The following is a 19932-nucleotide window of genomic DNA, read 5'->3' as shown; positions in this document are numbered from 1 at the left end:
TGCAGCTTGAGATGACTGATCTAGCTTTTTTTGCACATAATCACCTTCATTAGTTGAGTGTTTTTAAATAAGGAATCCTCTTACTGCAAACATTTTAGCTGAGGATAGGAGGGGAAAAGGAGACACATAGGAAGAACCATGTGTGGGAGGTGATGGCACTAACTCAGTTAACTGCTGTTAGTGTAACAAGCTGGAATAGGGTGTTTAAAGCATAGGGCAGGTTTTGCTTACTGGAGAGATGCCCTGCTCCTGTGGTGTAGGAGACTTGCATTTTGTGTTTAAATGTGGACTCTTAACTTCTGTTGTAATCACTTGCCCACTATTAACATGGCTTCAGTGTAGCTGAATGGAACAATTGTGCCAATAAACGATTTCTCCAAGCTCTTGTACTGTGTTCTTGGAAGCAGTAACAGGAAAGAGTCCACAATGGTCTGATTTCATCTCTGCAGGTAGGTGATGCCTCTCACAAGGGGGTCTCCTACCTTGTACAAGCTGTAAGGTACTTGTGGTCCCTAGTACTATACTAGGCACCTCCCATGTTCATCCTCACAACACCCCTCTATAGTAGGGATACCACTCCCCCTTTTGCAGTGGGAGAGTGGAGCTGCCTACAGCCTAGGGCCTAGCTTTGCCAAGGGGATTTAGACTGCAATACTTAACTCCTGCCTGCCCTGTGGAATTCAGTCTTGAATTAAGCAGCCAGCATTCCCCCTCCAGTGCCTGGTCAGAGTTAAGTAAGTCAAGTGGATTTATCCAGGCCCTGCCCCACCTCAGCACACTTCAGGGAGCTTTGTGCTGCCACCAGCAGGAATTTAGGGTTAGGCACCAGCTGATTGGATGGTTGAACCCTCACTGTTGTCCAAGAGCCTGTAGTGCAGCATGGAACTAAGTGAGAGACAACCCCAAGCTCCTGTGCTAAGCACTGCCTCATCCTTCTGTACCTCAAACACTTCTGGCATTAGATCTCATTCTTCAGCAACTAGCACTAAACCCCCTTAAGATACCTCTCTACATCTTTAAATGCTTGTCCTGGGGCAATCAGTGGGGAAGTGATTTATGACAGCTCAGGCTTGAAGAAAGCAGTCCCTATCAGTGCACAACTTGTTCACTAGCACAGTGAACAAACAGCCTCAGCTGTTAGCTTCTCAATCAAATGGACCCAATTTAAGACAAATGTATAATACAGGCCATAAAACTTCTTGCTTGAATTAGTCTTTCTGGAAAACAGCTGCTTGTTGATTTAAAAGTTGCCAGCAAGAGAGAATCCATCCTATCCTTAAGTATGCTGTTTCAATGATTAATTACCCTCACTGTTAAACTCAGACCAGATTGAAGGCCTAATTTTATCTAGCTTCAGCATCCAGCCATTGCATCTTGCTCTGCCTTAGTCTACTAGACTGAAGAGCTCATTACTGATGTTCCCCTTACACCTACTGATTAAGTCACCACTTAACATTTTGTAACCTAAACTAGCTTAAGATCCCTGAGTCTACCACCATCAGGCATATCTTGAATTTATTGTGCTGCTTTTGCTTTAAGTGTAGAAATCTTCACACAGGAAGACTGATCTTACTGTGTTATGTAGAGTAGCTTCTTCCCACCTGTCAAATAAAATTTCACAACATAATGTCATTAGCCAGCTGAATAATGGTACTCAAGGACTTCTTGGCAAAGAAGTTTATTAAGGGAAGCTGAGAACTCAAGCCCAGACCTCTACATAAAGAGCAAAGCAATATTTGCATCAACATTTAATTAGGCTAAGTATGTACACAGATAACCATGGAGTAGAGCTCACCATGTAATAGTGCTGTACTGGTCTTACACCCAACCACGAGACATTTCCCAGCAGAGATCCCAACTCCTAAACTTCAAGTGACTAGACTAAGTCACGTTTCCCACCATGGGTGCACATCTACAACTCCAGACGCTGCTGATGTTTAAAAGCAGCCCCATGGAGCTTGCTTTGGGGAACAGAAGGTATAACAGGGCAAGAGGAGTTTCCTGTAACAGCACTGTTAATAGCTCCTCAGCTGTTTCCTCCAGGGCCATGCTCCACTAGATGTTAATGAAAAGCCAGGGAGTCGCTCACAGCAAGGACAGCCAGCACAGAAGTACACAATGTAACAGTAGGTGGGGTGAGTTAGAGCAGCAGCAAGCACCTGTCTTCCTTAAACATACTCACCTCAATTCAAAGAGGCTGCTTGAAAATGTGAGCTGTGCTAGCTTAAAGACTGGGGGGGGGGGGGGCGCTGGGGGCTGGAGTAGTGCAGACCCCCATCCCCACTGAACGGAAAGTGAACACTGCTAACCCAGCAGCATTTAAGCAGACTTCCTGGTGCCAGCCCTACTACTTCGACTTTTAAAGGCTCTTCCTACGATGACTGGAGGTTTCAGAGCTGGTGGGAGTTTTGAGTCCAGAGAGAAGTGTCTGTTTCCTTCATGAAGGTTCTTCAAGACAAGAGATTGGTGAAGACTGCCACCTGCTGAAATCGGCAAGACAAGGCTACATTCAGAGCTGCTGTCCCTGGAACTCCGCCCGTGCAGCTGAAAGCAGCCCATAAATCTTAGGCTGAAGCGTTTCCATTCTTGTCTCCAGCATGGGTACTTTGAGTTTTACAGGAGCTGGAAGCAATCGACAACCAGCAGATAACAGTACTCACACTGTGGACTTCATCTGAACAGCCAGAAGCTGTCAAAACCAGCATTGTGTGTATCTTTATTGCCGACAGTCCTGCAGGGAAGGCAGAGCAGGCTGTATCCATGCATCCCCAAAAGGGTATGGGTGAAAGGAACACTGCTCAAGCCACAGAAAATAATGGTATGTGAATAGAGAGTCCTGTTTCCAAAGGGAGTTTGAATGCATGAGCAGCAGCTATGCAATCACCCTCCTTCCAGAACCAATTAGTTACCAGTCCAAAGAGCTACCTGTGCTTCTCTAGGCCATACTGTCAGCCTAGGTGGGGCACAAAGACAGGAGGGGACTGGAGGAGAGACTCCAACATTCCCCTTGTTCTCTCCAGGTCAGTAAGGTTTGCCGACTCAAGATCTGCCTCCTTGGCTCCCCTGCAGCTCAGATGGCAGCTTTTCTGTCTCCCACACTTCCCTTACTACAGTGCACCTCCTTTGCCCAGGAAGGGGATCCTCACTGCATAGTTTGATGAAAACCATCCCCAAGGATCAGGAGCTACCTTTTATATCCCAAGACACCCATTGGATGGCGTGTTACTCACAAGCAGTACAGGTGTATCCTACCAGATTTAGCAGTCATTACCCACCTATGAGCCATTGAGCCTGCCCCTACACGTTCCCCACCTTAACTTTTGTGGAGAAATAAGCTTTGCATGTTCTGCCATCTACTCAGCTTTCGGAAGAGAGCGCTGCTTTCAGCCTCTGCGCTCTTTAAACTGTAGAAAACAATCTCACCAGAAAGCTACATCCAAGTTATCGCAATAGCTCTAATATTTAAGGCTAGTGTCTCTTCACAATTTAGTACAAGGATGGGGAGGCCCAGAACTTATGCACTCATCTCTGTCCTGTAAGATCCTCAGCTATTTAGCGAAACGGTCAGACGTTGCCCCAGTGAATTGAAGATTTCATCCATCTGAGAGAATGGTGGCTTCCAAGATGGCTGACTTGCTGGAATCATTCAGTTGCTGAGCAATGAAGGTACTGAGGTAAGAACACATACTGGGCAGATGAAGGAGAACGCACAGGCTCACATCATGCAACTTTTTACTGGAGGGAGGTGTCAAAATCACAAGTGACAGAGGCAATTAAAAAATATCCTGGCCAGAATTCAGGTAAAACAGTCTCCCAAAAAGAGGAAAAGTGAGACTCAACCAGTCTTACTTGTAACCTGTTCATCCAAACAGTGAAAACAGCCAAATCCAGCTGCAAGCGAGTGGCTGCAACACACAATACTGCGGGCCAACCAACACCTTCAGATTTGCCATTCCATTCACAGCTTTAAGGGCCCACACCAGTCTGGCATCCCACAGGGCAGCAGATCCAACAGGGGAGAGACAAGAACCTGTTCCCAACTTTATCCATCTACTGACCTTCGCTCTCCCCATCAACCCTCAGTTCTCACTGGCCTGTACATACTCCTCTGATGCCTTCGACATCGCACTCAGATACTGCCAGCTCAGCGCTGCCAGAAGCATGGCGCATGAGAGGTAGATGGGGGAGTAATGGTTACGGGATACCTCGACACCATTGGGCAAACTCATTGTTCGGATTGAGACAATGATCTGCTGGGTCTTGTTAGAAGAAGGGTCTGTGCTTGGGACCTTCTGATAGATCTGGAAAGAGAGAAACCCACACAAGGTTAGGGAGTAACCCTGAAACCCACACCCACAATTCCTATGACAATATACGACTTCTGTGGAGGAGGTGCTAGGCATATTCCAAAACAGGATAACACTCATTACCAGCAATCCAGCCAGCTTTTAAACCAACCGAGGATCAGAACTGCACTAATTTCTCACCAGTCAGGGAAACTGGGAGCAAAGAGCGAATATTTTACCTGAGCACCTTGCTAACTGAACTGAGTTTAGAGGATATGCCCCTAGGGGTCAGTCTGTCAGTTCAAGCCACATTAGCCAGAACTTAGTTTAATGTTTATTAATCCTGCTGTGATTTTTGTTGTACTGGTGGTTGTTAGGGCACCTACAGCCTTGTACAGGAGTCTATTACGTAAATAGGGCCCTACCAATTTCACATGAAAAACATGTCATGGACTGTGAAATAAACACTTCCCCATGAAAATCAGATTCCCCAAAATCTGCTAGTCGAGCCAGGCTGGGGAGGGACAGAACTTGTCCTTCCTCTGCATGGCCATTATTGGAGGGAGATCAGACCTACTTCCACAGGCAGCGCAGAAGCGAGGGTGGTACACTTCCACCCCCTGCAGCTCCTGCCAGGGACCGGGATGCTCAGGGTCAGGGCTTCCCACTCCCTGCGACTCTTGCTGGGGCTCCAGGCACCTGGGCTCGGGGCTTCTGTCCCCCGCAGCTTGTGCCCAGGCTCCGGGGTTCTGTCCTCACAGCTCCAGACCTGGGGCTTGAGGCGCCTTGGCTCAGGGCTTCCATGCCCTCGCAGCTCCTGTCCGGGCACCAAGGCGTGGAGCTTCAGTCCCCACGTTTCCTGCTGATGCTCAGGGCTTCAGATAGCGCCCCCCCCCCACGGCTCCTGACAGGGTTCGGGCATCCTTTTCTCAAATGGCCCTGGGCACAGCCTGTAGGCCTGTGCGTTAATCCACCACTGGCCATGACTAGTGGCTAGGAGCCCCTGGCCGGGGCACTCCCAGGAGTGTTGGGGAGATCGGACCCACCTCCGCGAGCCTCCTTCAGCTGCAGGAAGCCCAGCAGCTGCTACCTTCAGAGCCCAGCTCTGAAAGCAGCACAGAAGTGAAGGTGGCAATCCTGCAACCTCCCCCCTCTTCCCTTCCCCCCCATCCAAAACAGCTTTGGAACCCCCCACGATACCTTTTTGGGTCAGGATCCCCGCAGTTACAACACTGAAATTTCAAATGTAAACATCTGAAATCATGAAATTGACCAATTTTAAAACCCTCTGGCCGTGAAATTGACCAAAATGGACCATGAATTTGGTAAGGCCCTATATATAAATCTAACTAAACAAACATTAAAATGGTTTTTGCTTTGAAACCCTTGCTAGCTGCTCCAAATCCCAAAGATGACAGGACCTAAACATGTTGTCATAAGACATGTTATTCCCCTGGTTAGGTCAGGTTAGGCCACAGCTACGAGGAATGTGTATAGCCACTAGGAGCTGTCTGACTCAAGGATCTGGAACAGTATTTGCACCTTGCTAGCAAGGTCTATTAGACAGGTAACTGACTGACAGAACCAAGGTACTCCCTGGCATGGACTGACAATACTGTTCTTCAACAAGAGTCCTATCCACTCAATGCAGGGAAGACATGATAGAATGCTGTCAGCAGCAGCCATAGACACGACACTAGCTGACCCTGCCCGGGGGTGATGTGACGCCACCCTAAGCAGCTTCTTCCAAGAATCACGTTTAAACAGAATTCTCGGTTTCAGCCTTCGTATGGAGGCTGACAAAGGGTGAAATCTGGGCCCTGGAAGGAAGGGAGTTTTGCCCTGGACTGTAACTGAGGCAGGATTCTACCCCAAAGTCCCCAAACGTAAATACTAACAAAGGGATTGTTTAAAGAGATTCCCCAGCAGAGAAGGGGCTATTAAAAAACCCAGCTGATTTTCTCAGGCTTGTACCAGCCCTTCCTACACCCCCATTTCCATCCAGCAGGGGAAAGCCACAGAAGGCTTTATTCCAACCTATTCTCTATTGAGCTGCACAACAAAAGGAACTCCAGGCACCAGAAAAGGCTGCTTGGCTTGTACAATAGACACTTTGGTTTTTCAATATGGGTAAGTATGTGAGGACACCAGGGACATGGCATACAGCGATTGTGATCGGTTCATTCATACGCTGCACAGCCACATCAATGGCTTGGCAAGATTGGGGAGCTAGCCTATTTTTGTAACCCCTCCCCTACCTTCCCTTTCACCATCTTCTGCCTACTCATTGATTCCATATAAAATCTGAAAATTATGAGTGAGGGCAGAGGTTTACACTGGCAGTCTGTCATCTCAGCTGTGTCTTTCACTTCTTCAACAGCTATAATTATATCCCCTGAAAACAGAAGAGTGGCTTTTATAATAAATTGGGGAACTGCTATTCTTGTGGAGAACATACTTTGGACTATAAGGATTTGCAGCATCAGAGAAGAAAAAAAGCCATGTTCCAGACTTTACTACTTCAAGCTTTTTCTTGCTGATGTCCTTGTTCCTAGAACATCTTCAACAATTTTAGCTAAAGCAAAATGGCAGTTGCTAAACTGCTGAATCAGGGGGATAGAGTGGAAACCCCAGCTTAGCCTTAAACAGCAGAACATTGAGGATTAAAGAGGGAACAGCTACATTTGAATACGAGTCTTTCAGAGCAAGACACCAAACCTACCTCTTCCACATACTGGTACATTATAGCCTTGACAGCTTGTATGTTTGTGGCATCCATCATTAAAGTGACAGCTTGTCCTTTCCGAATCTTCACCACACCCCGAAACACCTGTTTGTTATTGTAACAGGCCGCCAGAGTGGCGATGGCCATCACCTGGGGAGAAATGACAAGCAGCCTTTATTCCGTACACACAGGCCCCAATGAAGTCAGTGAGAATAGCATGTATATCTGAAAGTAGTCATTCCTCTGGGGAAAGACCCAATCTCTCAAGACGAGGCAAAACAACTCAAAATGTTTGGCGATCTCCACGTTGAATGTATTTAATATCGGAGAGAAAAAAAATAGGGCTAGTATTAAATACCGTGTCTAGACCTGAGAAGACATCCAGTCCCAAAGGGGGTTAAGGTGGGAGTGGGGGGAAGGCAATGAAAATATCTGGTTCAAACATCTGGAAACATTAACCTACCTGTGGAATAGCACAGAAGTTGAAGACGCTTTGGTTTTTCAGTCTAGATAAGTAGGTGAGAACATCAGGGACATGGTGCAATGCATTTGTGATCAGTTCATTCATACACTGGACAGCCATGTCAATGTGCTCTGGCTTGGCGAGATCCGACAGTTTCTTGGCATACCTGCTCCAAACCTAGGAACGCCAACAGTACATAGGAACAGCACTCATCAGTTAACACTTTTCAGACATTCATACTCATAAGGGGGCCTGTATCGAACTGTCAAATACAAAGATCTTATTTTACTGCACCTAATTCTTGTAATCAGACTTTGTTACAGTCAGAAGCAAGACCCTTAACACACAGTTCACTCTGACCTACTATTCCGTTCAGTCCCATTACAGCAACCCTTTCGATAAGGCACACTGGGAAAGAGAGAGACCAACTACTAGAAGGAAGTCGTACTCAATGGTGAAGTTTTGGACAGACATGGATCCCATTCTACGGAGAAGAACTGGACCCAGCTGGTAGCTCTGAAGTTAAGCGTCCATGCCTCTGATTCAGAACGGCACTTACACACACTTTAAAGCATGAGTAACTGCACTGACCTCGGTGGGACCTACTCACGTGCTCAGAGTTACGTGTGTGTGTAAATGCTTTGGTGGACTGGGGCTGGCGCAGCAAAGTCCCCATGTTATGAAGATGGTCTCTCAATCTGAGTTGGGCCAACTCTTCTTAGTTTACAGGAACCCTGTCCCATCCTGCGAACAGGGCTGGTGCATGGAGCAGAGCAACTGCATCCAAGATTGTCTGGAGAAACCTCTGCTGTCACACAGTCTGCTGAACAGATTTTATCCATGGGACAGGCATGCTGACAATTGACCTTTCAGCTATACCACTGTAAGATCTCTCTGACAGAAGAGTTTTGCCTAACTCCCTACAGACAGATTTGTGCAACCTCATGGCGGGGGAGGATGGGGAGGAACGAACACACACACACACACACACACACACACACCCGAAAAAGAACCAAAAGAGAAATTCTGTGAAACGAGTCTCCTAACAAGTAGTCCTGACTAACTCAGTATCAAAGCAGTAACATTATCTCCAGAGCTCACCAGAAAGGAACAGGAGTCTGCATCACTGCTTTAACACTTCCTAATAAACCGTATCTAGCTGAAGTTGTCGTCTGAAAAGTGCTGGTTTCCCTTTACCTCTCTGGGCCAGAATTCTCTTCCCTCCAGCTGGTCCTCCAGATAATCACGAATGATGTTGGTTTTCTGAAGAAAGAGGCCCATGGAATTTGCAAGCTCTGTGTCCTGTCCTACGACAGGGTCTTCTAGTTCTGATGCAGAGAACAGACGGGAAAGGCCAATCCCCACCAGCCCAGCAACATAGTGACAATACTGCAAGGTTTGGAAAGAACAAAATGAGTTGTGAAACGTCTCTCTCCTAGTCCATGTGGCTACATCAAAATTACTCCTGTAGATTATTTAACGAGCCTGATTGTGTCTTTAGGGAGACTTTCCCAAGATAGTTCCCATGCAGTTCAACTTGCTGCATATCAAACCCATTTTGATGGATGTGTCAGTGGTATATGGGTTTGGCTTTGAATACAGCGCGACACTGAGCGAGGGCTCTCTGGCATGTGTCTTCATGCCAGTGCTCAACAGCCAACATCCGCATACTAAAAATATGCTTCTACAGCGTGGATTCTACCACCAGACCATTGCTTCACCCAGGAAAAATGGCAAGAATGTCATTCACAGCTGTTAATGGCACCAGGCTTCCATCAGCCAGATGAAAGACCAAATGAGAGCAGATGCTCATGTGGCTCATTTTATACAGTGCACGTTCCAGGAAAACCGCCCAAAACCAGCATCAAGGCTTTATGGTGTGTGCTTGCATTTCAATGAACAGCTTGGCAGCCAAAGCAGGGGACAGAGTACTTTGTGTTCTTAGTCAAGGAGTTAAATGGGCAGGGGGTAAGATGGCCCACCTTAAATTTCTGCACTACAGCTGTACTATGCTTTACCTATCAATAATGCACACCGCCACGGTCATCCACAAGGTCAGTGACAAAAATGGCTAATCAATGCCTTGGGAAATGTACGCAGGGATCTCGTCGCTCAGATAAATCTTTACATTCAAATGGAAGCAGGCTGCCCACCAAACAGCAAGACTCAGAGTTAACACTTTGTCCTTTACTCATCCTGGGTATCTATGTATGGCCAGGATAAGCATTACAATAAGAAATTGTATATCAATCAACATCATCATCATGATGAAGCGGAAAGTGAAGAATGCCAGACCTCCAGCAGGACTTGTGCGCGTTGCCCTGAGCATAGAATCATAGGACTGGAAGGAACCTTGAGAGGTTATCTAGTCCAGTCCCCTGCCCTCATGGCAGGATTAAGTATTATCTTGACTATTCCTGACAGGTGTTTGTCTAATCTGCTCTTAAAAATCTCCAATGATGGAGATTCCACAATGTCCCTTGGCAATTTATGCCAGTGCTTAACCATCCTGACATTTAGGAAGTTTTTCCTAATGTCCAATCTAAATCTCCCTTGCTGCAATTTAAGCCCATTGCTTCTTGTCCTATCCTCAGAGGGTATGAAGAACAATATTTCTCCCTCCTCCTTGTAACAACCTTTTACGCTCTCAATGCTCGCTTACCTTATCCCACTCATGCTGGGTGTCAACCTTCTTTTCCAAGAACTCTGCCATTCCGGCTCCCATCTTATGACAAATATCTGCAATCACATCTCGATACACCTTTGCCAGGTTTCTGAACTCCAAGGAGATCTACAGCAGAAACCACAAAGAAATATACATTGTGCTGAAAATGGCATTTGTCAACAGACTAGGAAGTGGTGGGGGGGGGGGGAGGGAGGGAAAGGTTATAGGCTACTGGGGTTCTAATCCTGCTCCCACTGAAGGGGCTGGCAAAATTCCCATTGGCTTCAATGGGAGCAGATTCAAGCCACTCAGCAGTAAACACAAATTCAGCATGTGCAGAAACAAAAATTCCTATGATCCCTGGCCACAGCTCAGATGCAGCATGTAATTTCTTGAAGGCGATACAGCCTTGGACAGCATCACTTGTGAGCTGGGGCATGAAGGAGTTACAAAACAAACTCTGTACACCAAGTGTAACTTTATGAAAGAGTCCCACCAAGTGAACAGCTGCTAGAATGATTTCCAGTGTTTTATTGCAGCTCTGTTCTCTATGGGCTCCCCAAGGCCCAGCTCTCCCAGACTTCAGCATATGCAATATTTCACAGTTTAAAGGCCAGAAAGGACCCATTATGATCCTCTAGGCCAGTGTCCTGTACAACACAGGCCAGTCAATTCCAACCAGCACTTCCTGCTGCCAGCGCAACTATTACTGGTTGAACTAGGACACCCGTTTTAGAGCCCAGTCTTGATTTAAGGGCTCCAAATGATGGAGAATCACTATATCACTGGGTAATCTATCCTCACTGTTAATAATGTGCATCTTATTTCCAGTTTGAACGTTGGTGACATCTACTTCCAGCCATTTCATTTATTTCTTCCTTTGCTACATTAAAGAGCACTCCAGCATCAGACCTCTCCTCCCTGTGTGGGTAATTATAGGCAGCCTCATAGCATTCTCTTTAAGATAAATGAATTGACAGACTAAAGGAGCTCAGAGGAACTCAACTGTGGACAGAAAGAACACTGGGCTGGGACAGAGGAAACCTGGTCTCTATTCCCAACTCTGCCACTGGCCTGTTGGGTGACCTCAGGCAAGTCACTTCCCCTCCACGCCTCAGTTTCCCAGTCCGTAAAACGGGGATGATTCTGATCTCCTTTGTAAAGTGTTGTGAGATATACTGATGAACAGTGCCGTGTAACTGTCCAAGACTGTTATTCAGCAGTTTCTGAGACCTTCTATATCAAAGTTGTATTGTAATATAGGTTGAACAGGAGTGGATGCGTTAGAAGAGCAAGCCAGTTGCATGAATGCAGCAAGCAAACATACTTCATGGAACAATGCAGCCCCCGTAAATACCACTTATGAGGACAGATCTTCTAAATTAACAAGTTGCTTGTATCCCAAGCCTACATATTAAACTCTTTTGTACTGTAGTAACATTTCTGAACACTGCAGCAATTCTCCGACAAGCAGCTATTAGCATGAATGCCTTCAGGCCATTCACAGCAATCACTGGACTTCCCAAATATTCTTTTTGGCTGGGATTATCAGAGGGGATTTATGGGAGGTAGGCGCTCAAATCACACTGAAATTCAATGGGATTTGGGAACCGAACTACTCAAAGGCTCATATGAAAATCTGAGCCTTAATATCAAGTTACCATAAAATTAGCAATCACCTCCCTCCCACTCTGACTTTAATGGAAGTAGAATCCAACCTTCAATTAAAATTCAAAATATTTACAAATCCGTTAAATTAACTGAATTTCTTCAGAAACTGTACTGCTCCTGTTCTAGTGAGAATTACTATGCCACAGGTTAAGTGCATTCCTTGGAACGCTAACCTAAAATCTACTAGAGAACAGCCCCATTAAGTGAGTGAATCCCAGCTTGGTCCCCAGCACTGGCTGCTCACCAAATCCCAGCACGTCTCTCAGCTGGAGCACTGAAATAATGCTACATCTAGAGGGCAACTACTCCAGCATGAAGCATACATCTTGTTCCCATGTGCATTCCCAGCTGGTGTTTGGGTGGCAGAGCAGGGAGAAGAGGAATTTTACACAAACAGAAATAAGAAAAGGGAGGGTGGAGTTAATTAGACACCAATAAAATATAAAAGAGTTAGTTTATTAAATTACATTTCAGTTATGCACAAAGCTTTGTTACATTACTGGTAAATAGTTCAGGAAACTTGTGCTACAGCTCTATTTATACGGCCCTTTCATCATCTGAATGCCTCAGCAGCATACAATGCAATGGAAGTGTAAGTGTGTGCTGTTGCAAATCAGTTTAAAATTGTGATTACTTTCATATTAAGAGATCTTGTGTGAAAATTTCAAAAGCACCAAAGTGACTTGGCACCTAAACGATCTACTCTTTGTCTGGTTTTTGCATATCTTGACTTTGCAGTTTTCATGAGCCTTAGTATTGAATACAACACAGCTTTTTGCATTTCATTCCCTAGGGTTGGTTTTATTATGCGCTGGTCAGGGACATCATCAGAATGATAAACTCATCCTTAAAAAGCAACAGCAAGTGGTAGAAGCGGACAATGGAATATTAAACTATGGAGAATATAAACAAAGTTTGTAAGAGCTGCTGCCCTGTTCCTTTACTTTTAATGTATTCTGCATGATGCTCACTCAAAAAAAATTTTCAGCTACTGTTTCTGCAATAGATTTAAGTGTTTACTAGTTAATACAGCAGAGCTGACCTCTCGCTGTCAGCCATAAATAGTAACATAGTGAAACATTCTGGGGCTAACATTTTCCCCTCTGTGCTTACACACTTTAGACTGAAATGATTAGTAGGTTCAACTGCTGGCTCAGCAAGGATTGGGGCCCTCATTAATTCCGAGGCCTGGGGGGGACCACTATGATCATCTCATCTGACCTCCTGCATAGCATAGGCCCGAGGATTTCACTCAGGAATTCCACATGGAGCCCAGTAACTCTTGAAAGAACAAGATCATAAGACATCCTGTCTCAATGTAGAGACTTCAAGTAACAGAGTCCACCACATCCCAGGTTAATTTGTTCCAAAGGTTAATTCCCCCCACTGTTAGAAGTGGGGATCTTATTTCCGGTCTACATTTGTCTAGCTTTCCCTTTTAAAGTCATTGGTCCTTGTTATGCCTTTGTTTGCTAGATTGCCCTCCACAGCATCAGGCATCTTCTCTCTCTACAGGTACTTACAGACTATGATCAAGTCACCTCTCAACCTTGTCTTTGATAACGAGGTCATTCTATTTAGCTTAAGCCCCTCGTAAGAAAGGAACAGATTCTCCAAAGCCACCACCCACATTACTCCCTCCATTAGCTGAGCAGCTTGCTCTCTGACCTCCTGCCACCACCCCCTTTCCTCCAGTGGGCAGGAGCTATCAATCCCAGGATACACCTCAACACTTCTGACATGGAAAACGAGAGTTTGCAAGTCTGCCATTCCGCTCTGTGAAGCTGATCTGCTTTTTCAAAACCTGAGGGAACATATTTAGAGCCAAGTTTTCTGAGGGTAGCGCCTCATTTACATACACACAAAGTTTATCAACAGCGTTCCCAATTGTGCATGCAATCTCATACACAAGTGAGTAGCCCTCTGAACACCTAGTAGGGCACAGAACTGCAGTGAAACATACACAAATGCAGGTGAGTGAATGCAAAAGATCTTAGGCCTCTGTTCTTTAAAATGCAGCCCTGAATGTCAAAACTGAGAAGTGCCTGAAATTCTGGGACAGTTTAGATTACAAATGATTTGGTTTTCCGCATCCCTTTCTCATCTATTGAGCAATACAGACAAACAGCAAACCCAGTGATACGTCAGCAGCCACCATCAATGATCACATCCTCGGTCATCTCCAACGTACAACCAGAGTTAAGAACCATCAAACCAGGTGTTTTGGCATAGATGGCAAAAAGCCATTTCTATCAGCACTGATCAGGAGAGCATCACAGTGTATCATACACAGTGATAATACTGTTCATGAAATATCCTACTTTATAGAGACAGTTTTCCATGTTTTGAGCTCTGCCAGTAAGACCAGTAATGGAAATTCTATTACAAGTTCCACAGTCCGCTGTTATTGCTAATGATAAAAAATTTGAGACTGGGATATTAAGCCTTTTGCTTTGAGACTTAATCTCTAGCTGTTAAAGATCATGTTGGGTTGCCTCCTGGGCACAGATTATCCCACATCTGCTTAATGCAACGTTCCTGCACATTCCTCTGAAACAGATTCAGAGATTATAATGCCAAAAGGGACCACTATGATCATCTAGTCTGACTTGCATAACACTGGCCATTGGCCTTCCCTGAACAGCTTCCTGTTTGAACAAGAGCAGATCTTTTAGAAAAACATCCAACCTAGATTTAAGAACTGCCAATGATGGAGAATCCACCACTACCTTTGGTTAAACTGGTTCCAATTAACCTCACTATTAAAAATTTACACGTTATTTCTAGTCCAACTTTGTCTAGCTTTGACTTCCAGCCATTGGATCTTGTTATACCGCGGCTGCTAGGTTGACAAGCCCATTAACAAAGTTTTATTCCCCAAGCAGGTACTTATAGGCTGTAATCAAATTACCCTTTAGCTTTCTCTCTGTTAAGATGGATATAGATTGAGCTTCTTGAGTCCATTACTATAAGGTATGTTTTCCAGTCCTTTAATCATTATCCTGGCTCTTCTCTGCACCCTCTCCAATTTAGCAACATCCTTCTTGAATTGTAGGCACCAGAACTGGACACAGTATACCAGGAGTGGTTGCACCAGTGCCAAATATAGCATCTGGTACTGGCCACTGCTGAAGTCAGGTTACCAGGTGGACTTTGGGTCTGATCCAGTCTAACAATTCTATGCATCAAGATGCAAAGAGGTTTGAAGTGGATACCTATATTATAAGCACATTATATTTCATAGACTGAAACAAGAAATCTAATGGCTCACCGTTGGGAAGTCCTCAAGCACCTGCTTGTCCTTCTCCTTGCTCTCCATGTATCTCCAGTCCGGCTGATACAGATAGGAGTGGAAGTCATGCAACATTGGTACCTTGGTTTCTAAGTTGATGGTCATATCATCTTCTACTGTGTCCAGAGCTCGGAGAACCAGATAGAATATGCACACAGCATGACTATGGAGGGAAGGAAGGATTTCCTATCAATCAGGACTCCTTATGACACAGGCGACTAGTTAAAAATCATCATGTGGCTTTTGTGAGAGACATTTGAAAATTAAACAAAGGTCTTTCCAATTCTGCACCCTGGAAAGTATTTCTAGTTCTGCATACAAATCTTTTATGGCTTGAGCCTCTCTCTTTCACGTCAATATTTCAAATATCCCCAGCATTTGGGCATATCAGAAGCAGGGCTCCAATTCAGGCCCATATCTACCAGAAAGACATTTACAACTAAAAAAAATCATGAGGCAAAATGTAATTTCATACCATAATCTGACTTTGTAGTCGCTATCCTAGTACCAGTGGTCATCATTAAAAAATGGATACCTTTTTAATCAATTTAGTGGCAACCACTGAAGATACAATTCAAACATATTTAGATACTACATGTGCCTAGACGGAAAATCAAGAAAGGACCTGCTACAGATGCTGGAAATTCCTTGGCCCCCCAATACGCCTGGGCTAGGCATTCAGATGCTAGAAATGAAGGACAGTCTAGTATCTAGAGTGCCAGCCTGGACCATGGGAGACCTGGGTTCAATTCTCTGATCTGCCACAGGCTTCCTGTGTGACCTTGGGCCAATCACTTAGGGAGCTGAAGCACAGAGAGACTACTAAATGGGGATGACAGCACTGTCCTATTCACATGGGTGTTTTAAGGATAACTACGCTGAAGGTTGTGAGCTGCTCAGATACAGCAGAAAGGGAGGCCATGCAAGTACCTTTTATACCAAAGGTATTTTCATGTGACTGAGGCTGATCATTCCACTGCAAATCTATCATTCGCCTCAGCACAAATCACAAAGGAAAGTGCCTTGAATCTTTACACTGTGGGTTTTAAGTGGGTTTTATGGGCTTACAAGCGGAATCTTAGCGCTATCAGGCAGACAACTAAGTGACTTGCAATATGCAATTGTTTCTTTAGACACCAGAGTAGTTCCTCCTTCAAACCAAGTTGTTGTTTTGGGGGTGGGGGGGAGGGCCTTTTTGTTTTGCTGGGGTGGTGGAGATGAAAAGCAGAGCTGTTTTTTAAAAACTCATTAGTAAAGGTACTGTATCATTAACAGACTAATGTAATATTGATCCAAAGTGCCCAGAGCAGCAAAATCCATTGCTGAACTGAGAGATCCAAATTTGCAACAAGTCTTGGGAGGGCTTGCCAGAATAGTGGTAAAAGAAAAGTTACTAAAACCCAGCAGCCACTAGGACCCAGGGGAAATAAGACTTTGTGAGGGGAAGGATAAACTCTTATCTCTGGTTTCAGAGTAGCAGCCGTGTTAGTCTGTATTCGCAAAAAGAAAAGGAGGACTTGTGGCACCTTAGAGACTAACAAATTTATTAGAGCATAAGCTTGATGCATCCAATGAAGTGAGCTGTAGCTCACGAAAGCTTATGCTCTAATAAATTTGTTAGTCTCTAAGGTGCCACAAGTACTCCTTTTCTTTTTACTCTTATCTCTGTTCCCTTCTCTTCCAGCTGTCCCCCTGCTGCAGCAGCTTCTCTTTCCTCCCACTGTGTAGTAACCAAGTATTAGGATCAAACCAAGAAATCATGGATGATTTGGGGGGCTCAAGCAGAAAAAGTCTGAAAAGACTGGAATAGTAAACTGCTCCTGGAGTCAGGATCTATGCATTCAAGGGGCCATATTCCTAGTGTGTTTTTAAGCACTGGAATCTATAAGAGTTCTGCTAAAAATGGATGATGCAATACAGCTCTTGAATTTGAATCCTGTCTCTGCTCTGGCTTGCTGTGTGGTTTTGCTCAAGAAATCATCTCTCTGCTATGCTCAAAACTCATAAATCCTTGTGCCTTCAGTGGAAGTTTTGGGAGCAAGGAATGCAGGTTTCAGCCCTAGGTTTATAAAAAATCACTGTGTGTAAAGTTAGGATAATAACTATTTCAAAAGAGTTACTGCAAAGGCAAATTAGGTACTGTGTGTCTAACACTTTGGAAATGTTTAAATGCTAATAAATACAAAACAGCATAGATGAGCTATGACAACAATGAGCAATGAAAGATTATATGGTAATGGGAAGTGAGTGGATCATTTAGCTGTTCACTACTACACTTAACCTTGGTTTGTTTTATTAAAGGAGAATTTTTTTGGGGGGGGGGTAAATAAATTATAATTAAGGCTACGTTTTAGTCACGGGTATTTTTAGTAAAAGTCATGGATAGGTCACGGGCAGTAAACAAAAATTCACAGCTCATGACCTGTCCATGACTTTTACTGTATACCCCTGACTAAAACTTGGGTGCTCTGGGGCAGCCCGGGGTGCTGCAGGTGCTCAGGAGGCAGAAGGGGGCATCGCAAGTGCTCTGACGGGGAAGGAGGCAGCACGTGGCCCAAGACCCCGCTGGTGCTGGGGTAGCTGGTGGGGCTGGAGGCTCTGCGCAGTTCCCAGAAGCAGCCAGCATGTCCCTGAGGCCCCTAGGTGGAGGTGTGACCAGATGGGCTCCATGCGCTGCCCCCACCCCAAGCGCCCACTCCACAGCTCCCATTGGCTGGGAACCATGGCCAATGGGAGCTGTGGGGGCGATGCCTGTAGGTGGAGGGAGCGCAGAATCCCCTAGCTATGCCTCCGCCTAGGAAGGGACATGTCACTGCTTCCAGGGAGCCCCCCCTCCCCAAAGTAAGCACCGCCCAGAGCCCTCGCCTCCTCCCACACCCCAAGCTCCCTCCCACACCCAAACTCACGCTGCTGCTGGGGTGGGATGAGCACTGTGGCCCAAGACTGCCCCAGCAGCAGTCAGTGTGGTCTGGCCCAGGGGCTGCCCGAGCTGCTCAGGGAGCCACTGGGCCAGCCACACTGGCCGCTGCATACGTCATGGAGATCCTAGAAAGTCACAGAACCCATGAACCTATGCCACCTCTGTAAAACAGGAGCAATACATCCTTGCCTCATAGGGGCACTGTACTGTGCTTAGGTAGCGATTACAGGGATGAGGAACACCACAGACATACCAAGGCAGAACCTGGAGTGAAAAGTAATGGGTACATTTTACTCGTGTACTATGTACATTGTTTTGGGGATCCAATTAAATAAACGCTACATATTAAAATATATGGACACCTGTATAAACATAAGCGCTGTCTATATCCATCTGTTTCTTGTCCTACACTTAGACTGTAAACTCTTTCGGGCAGGGACAATCTTTTTCTTCCATGTTTGTACAGCACCTAGAACATGGGGTCATGGTCCATGACTAGGGCTCCTGGGTGATATGGTGATACAAATAATAACTAATCTGCACTCAAGATCATAGACAAGGCCTGTTGACATAACCATATCTCGTGTCACCAACAACACCTGCTGCGTCTCTTACATAGGCTGTTCTATTGATATTTGTAAAGTGCTCCACGACGATTACGTGAAAGGCACTAGAGAAACGCAGGGGATTTTTTTTTTTTTTACACCAAATTAGCACGTTTTCAAACAGCTCTGGTGAGCTATCTGCATGGAAGGTGCCGAATACAAATGCACGACTGAGAGGCAGACCCCAACCCACCCGGCGCTCTGAAGACGTTCTGATAAGAATCTAACTCCACAGCCAGGCCTCAGCCCCAAGGATCAGGTCAAAATCCAGAGCCTGAATCAGGACGGGTAACAAGCGCCGAGGTAAAGCTCAAGTACAGATCTCAGACCCCCCGGCTACCAGCAGACTTGCCTATGGCCAGGAACACATGGGCGGTCTACGGGCTGATGTTTAACCCTCTCCGGGCCACAGCAGCCAGGGGCTCCCGCTCCCTGGATAACCCTCTCCCCGCCGGGGAGCTAGCGGCTCATGCACTGGGGCGGGGCGGACACGAGTTCGGGCCTGGCCGGCACGTTGCACCAGGGGGCTGCTCCCCCGTGCAGGGCTGGCTCCTGCTCGAGGTTGCCCCGTTAACCCTCTCCTAGCCCGGCCAGTCTGTGGCGGGCTCCTGCTGCAGGGACACGGGGCTAATTAACCCCTGCGAGCCCACAGCCCCCCCCCCCGCCGGGCACTCACCGGAGCTCCCCGTCCAGGGCCTGGATGACGGCGGCGAAGCTCCGGCTGGTCTGGTTCAGGTACCGGTAGCAGATCTTGAGGCCGTCGCTGAGCCCGTCCTGCGGGCAGAGCAGAGGGGACACGGGCTGCTGGAAGCGGGGCGAGGCCGGGCAGGCCCCCGGCGGGGAGCCCTGGTGCAGGAGCCGGCTGCCCCCGCGGCGCCGCCCCCCCGGCCGGGCCAGCGGCGAGGACGAGCAGCGCTGGCCGCCGCCGCCGCCGGGGCACCGCGGGGGAGACAGCGCCAGGGTCCGCTTGAAGAGGGCCACGGCCTTGGTGCTGGCGGCCATGGGGCCGGAGCCCGCGGCCGCGACGGGGCCACGCGGAACCAGCAGCGCGGGACTCGCTAGGCCACGCAGGCTGCGGCCGACACGCCCACGGCCGGCCCGGGAGCCGCCCCGCCCCGCCCGGGTGCGTGTGTTGGGGGAGGGGGAGAAACCGCCCCGTTAACCCCGCCCGTCCCGGAGAGACCGAGACCCTCCCCCTCCTCTCCCCCCCCCGTTAACCCCGCCCGTCCCGGACAGACCGAGACCCTCCCCCTCCCCCCCCGTTAACCCCGCCCGTCCCGGACAGACCGAGACCCTCCCCCCCCG

The 19932-nt window shown here is 46.8% G+C and overlaps 1 protein-coding gene and 1 long non-coding RNA gene across 4 annotated transcripts in view; one reads left to right on the top strand and one right to left on the bottom strand.

The window, feature by feature from the left end:
• Positions 1–1662: 1662 nt before the first annotated feature.
• The window catches only part of LOC119853480 (squalene synthase-like), a 59384-nt gene continuing 41114 nt past the window's right edge, over positions 1663–19932 (bottom strand). The window contains exons 2-8 of one of the 3 annotated variants that reach the window (XM_038396591.2): positions 19304–19401; positions 15082–15265; positions 10137–10265; positions 8672–8863; positions 7475–7651; positions 7009–7161; positions 1663–4301 (exon numbers count right to left, since the gene is read on the bottom strand). In XM_038396591.2, coding sequence (XP_038252519.1) covers positions 4080–4301; positions 7009–7161; positions 7475–7651; positions 8672–8863; positions 10137–10265; positions 15082–15265; positions 19304–19401 — 1155 coding nt within the window. In that variant the 3' untranslated portion in view covers positions 1663–4079. Of the gene's footprint in view, positions 4302–7008; positions 7162–7474; positions 7652–8671; positions 8864–10136; positions 10266–15081; positions 15266–19303; positions 19780–19932 lie in introns of those variants that run through there. The other 2 variants (XM_038396590.2, XM_043510101.1) reach the window with 2 other exon arrangements.
• Positions 4167–6367, top strand: LOC122459176. The gene is made up of 3 exons (XR_006279686.1): positions 4167–4326; positions 4579–4581; positions 6353–6367. It is a non-coding gene; the product is annotated as an uncharacterized LOC122459176 (long non-coding RNA).

The sequence above is a fragment of the Dermochelys coriacea genome, chromosome 3 (assembly GCF_009764565.3).
Source record: "Dermochelys coriacea isolate rDerCor1 chromosome 3, rDerCor1.pri.v4, whole genome shotgun sequence".
Lineage (NCBI taxonomy): Eukaryota > Metazoa > Chordata > Testudines > Dermochelyidae > Dermochelys > Dermochelys coriacea.
The sequence above is the reverse complement of the archived record's forward strand: the minus strand, read 5'-3'. Positions and strand labels throughout refer to the sequence as shown.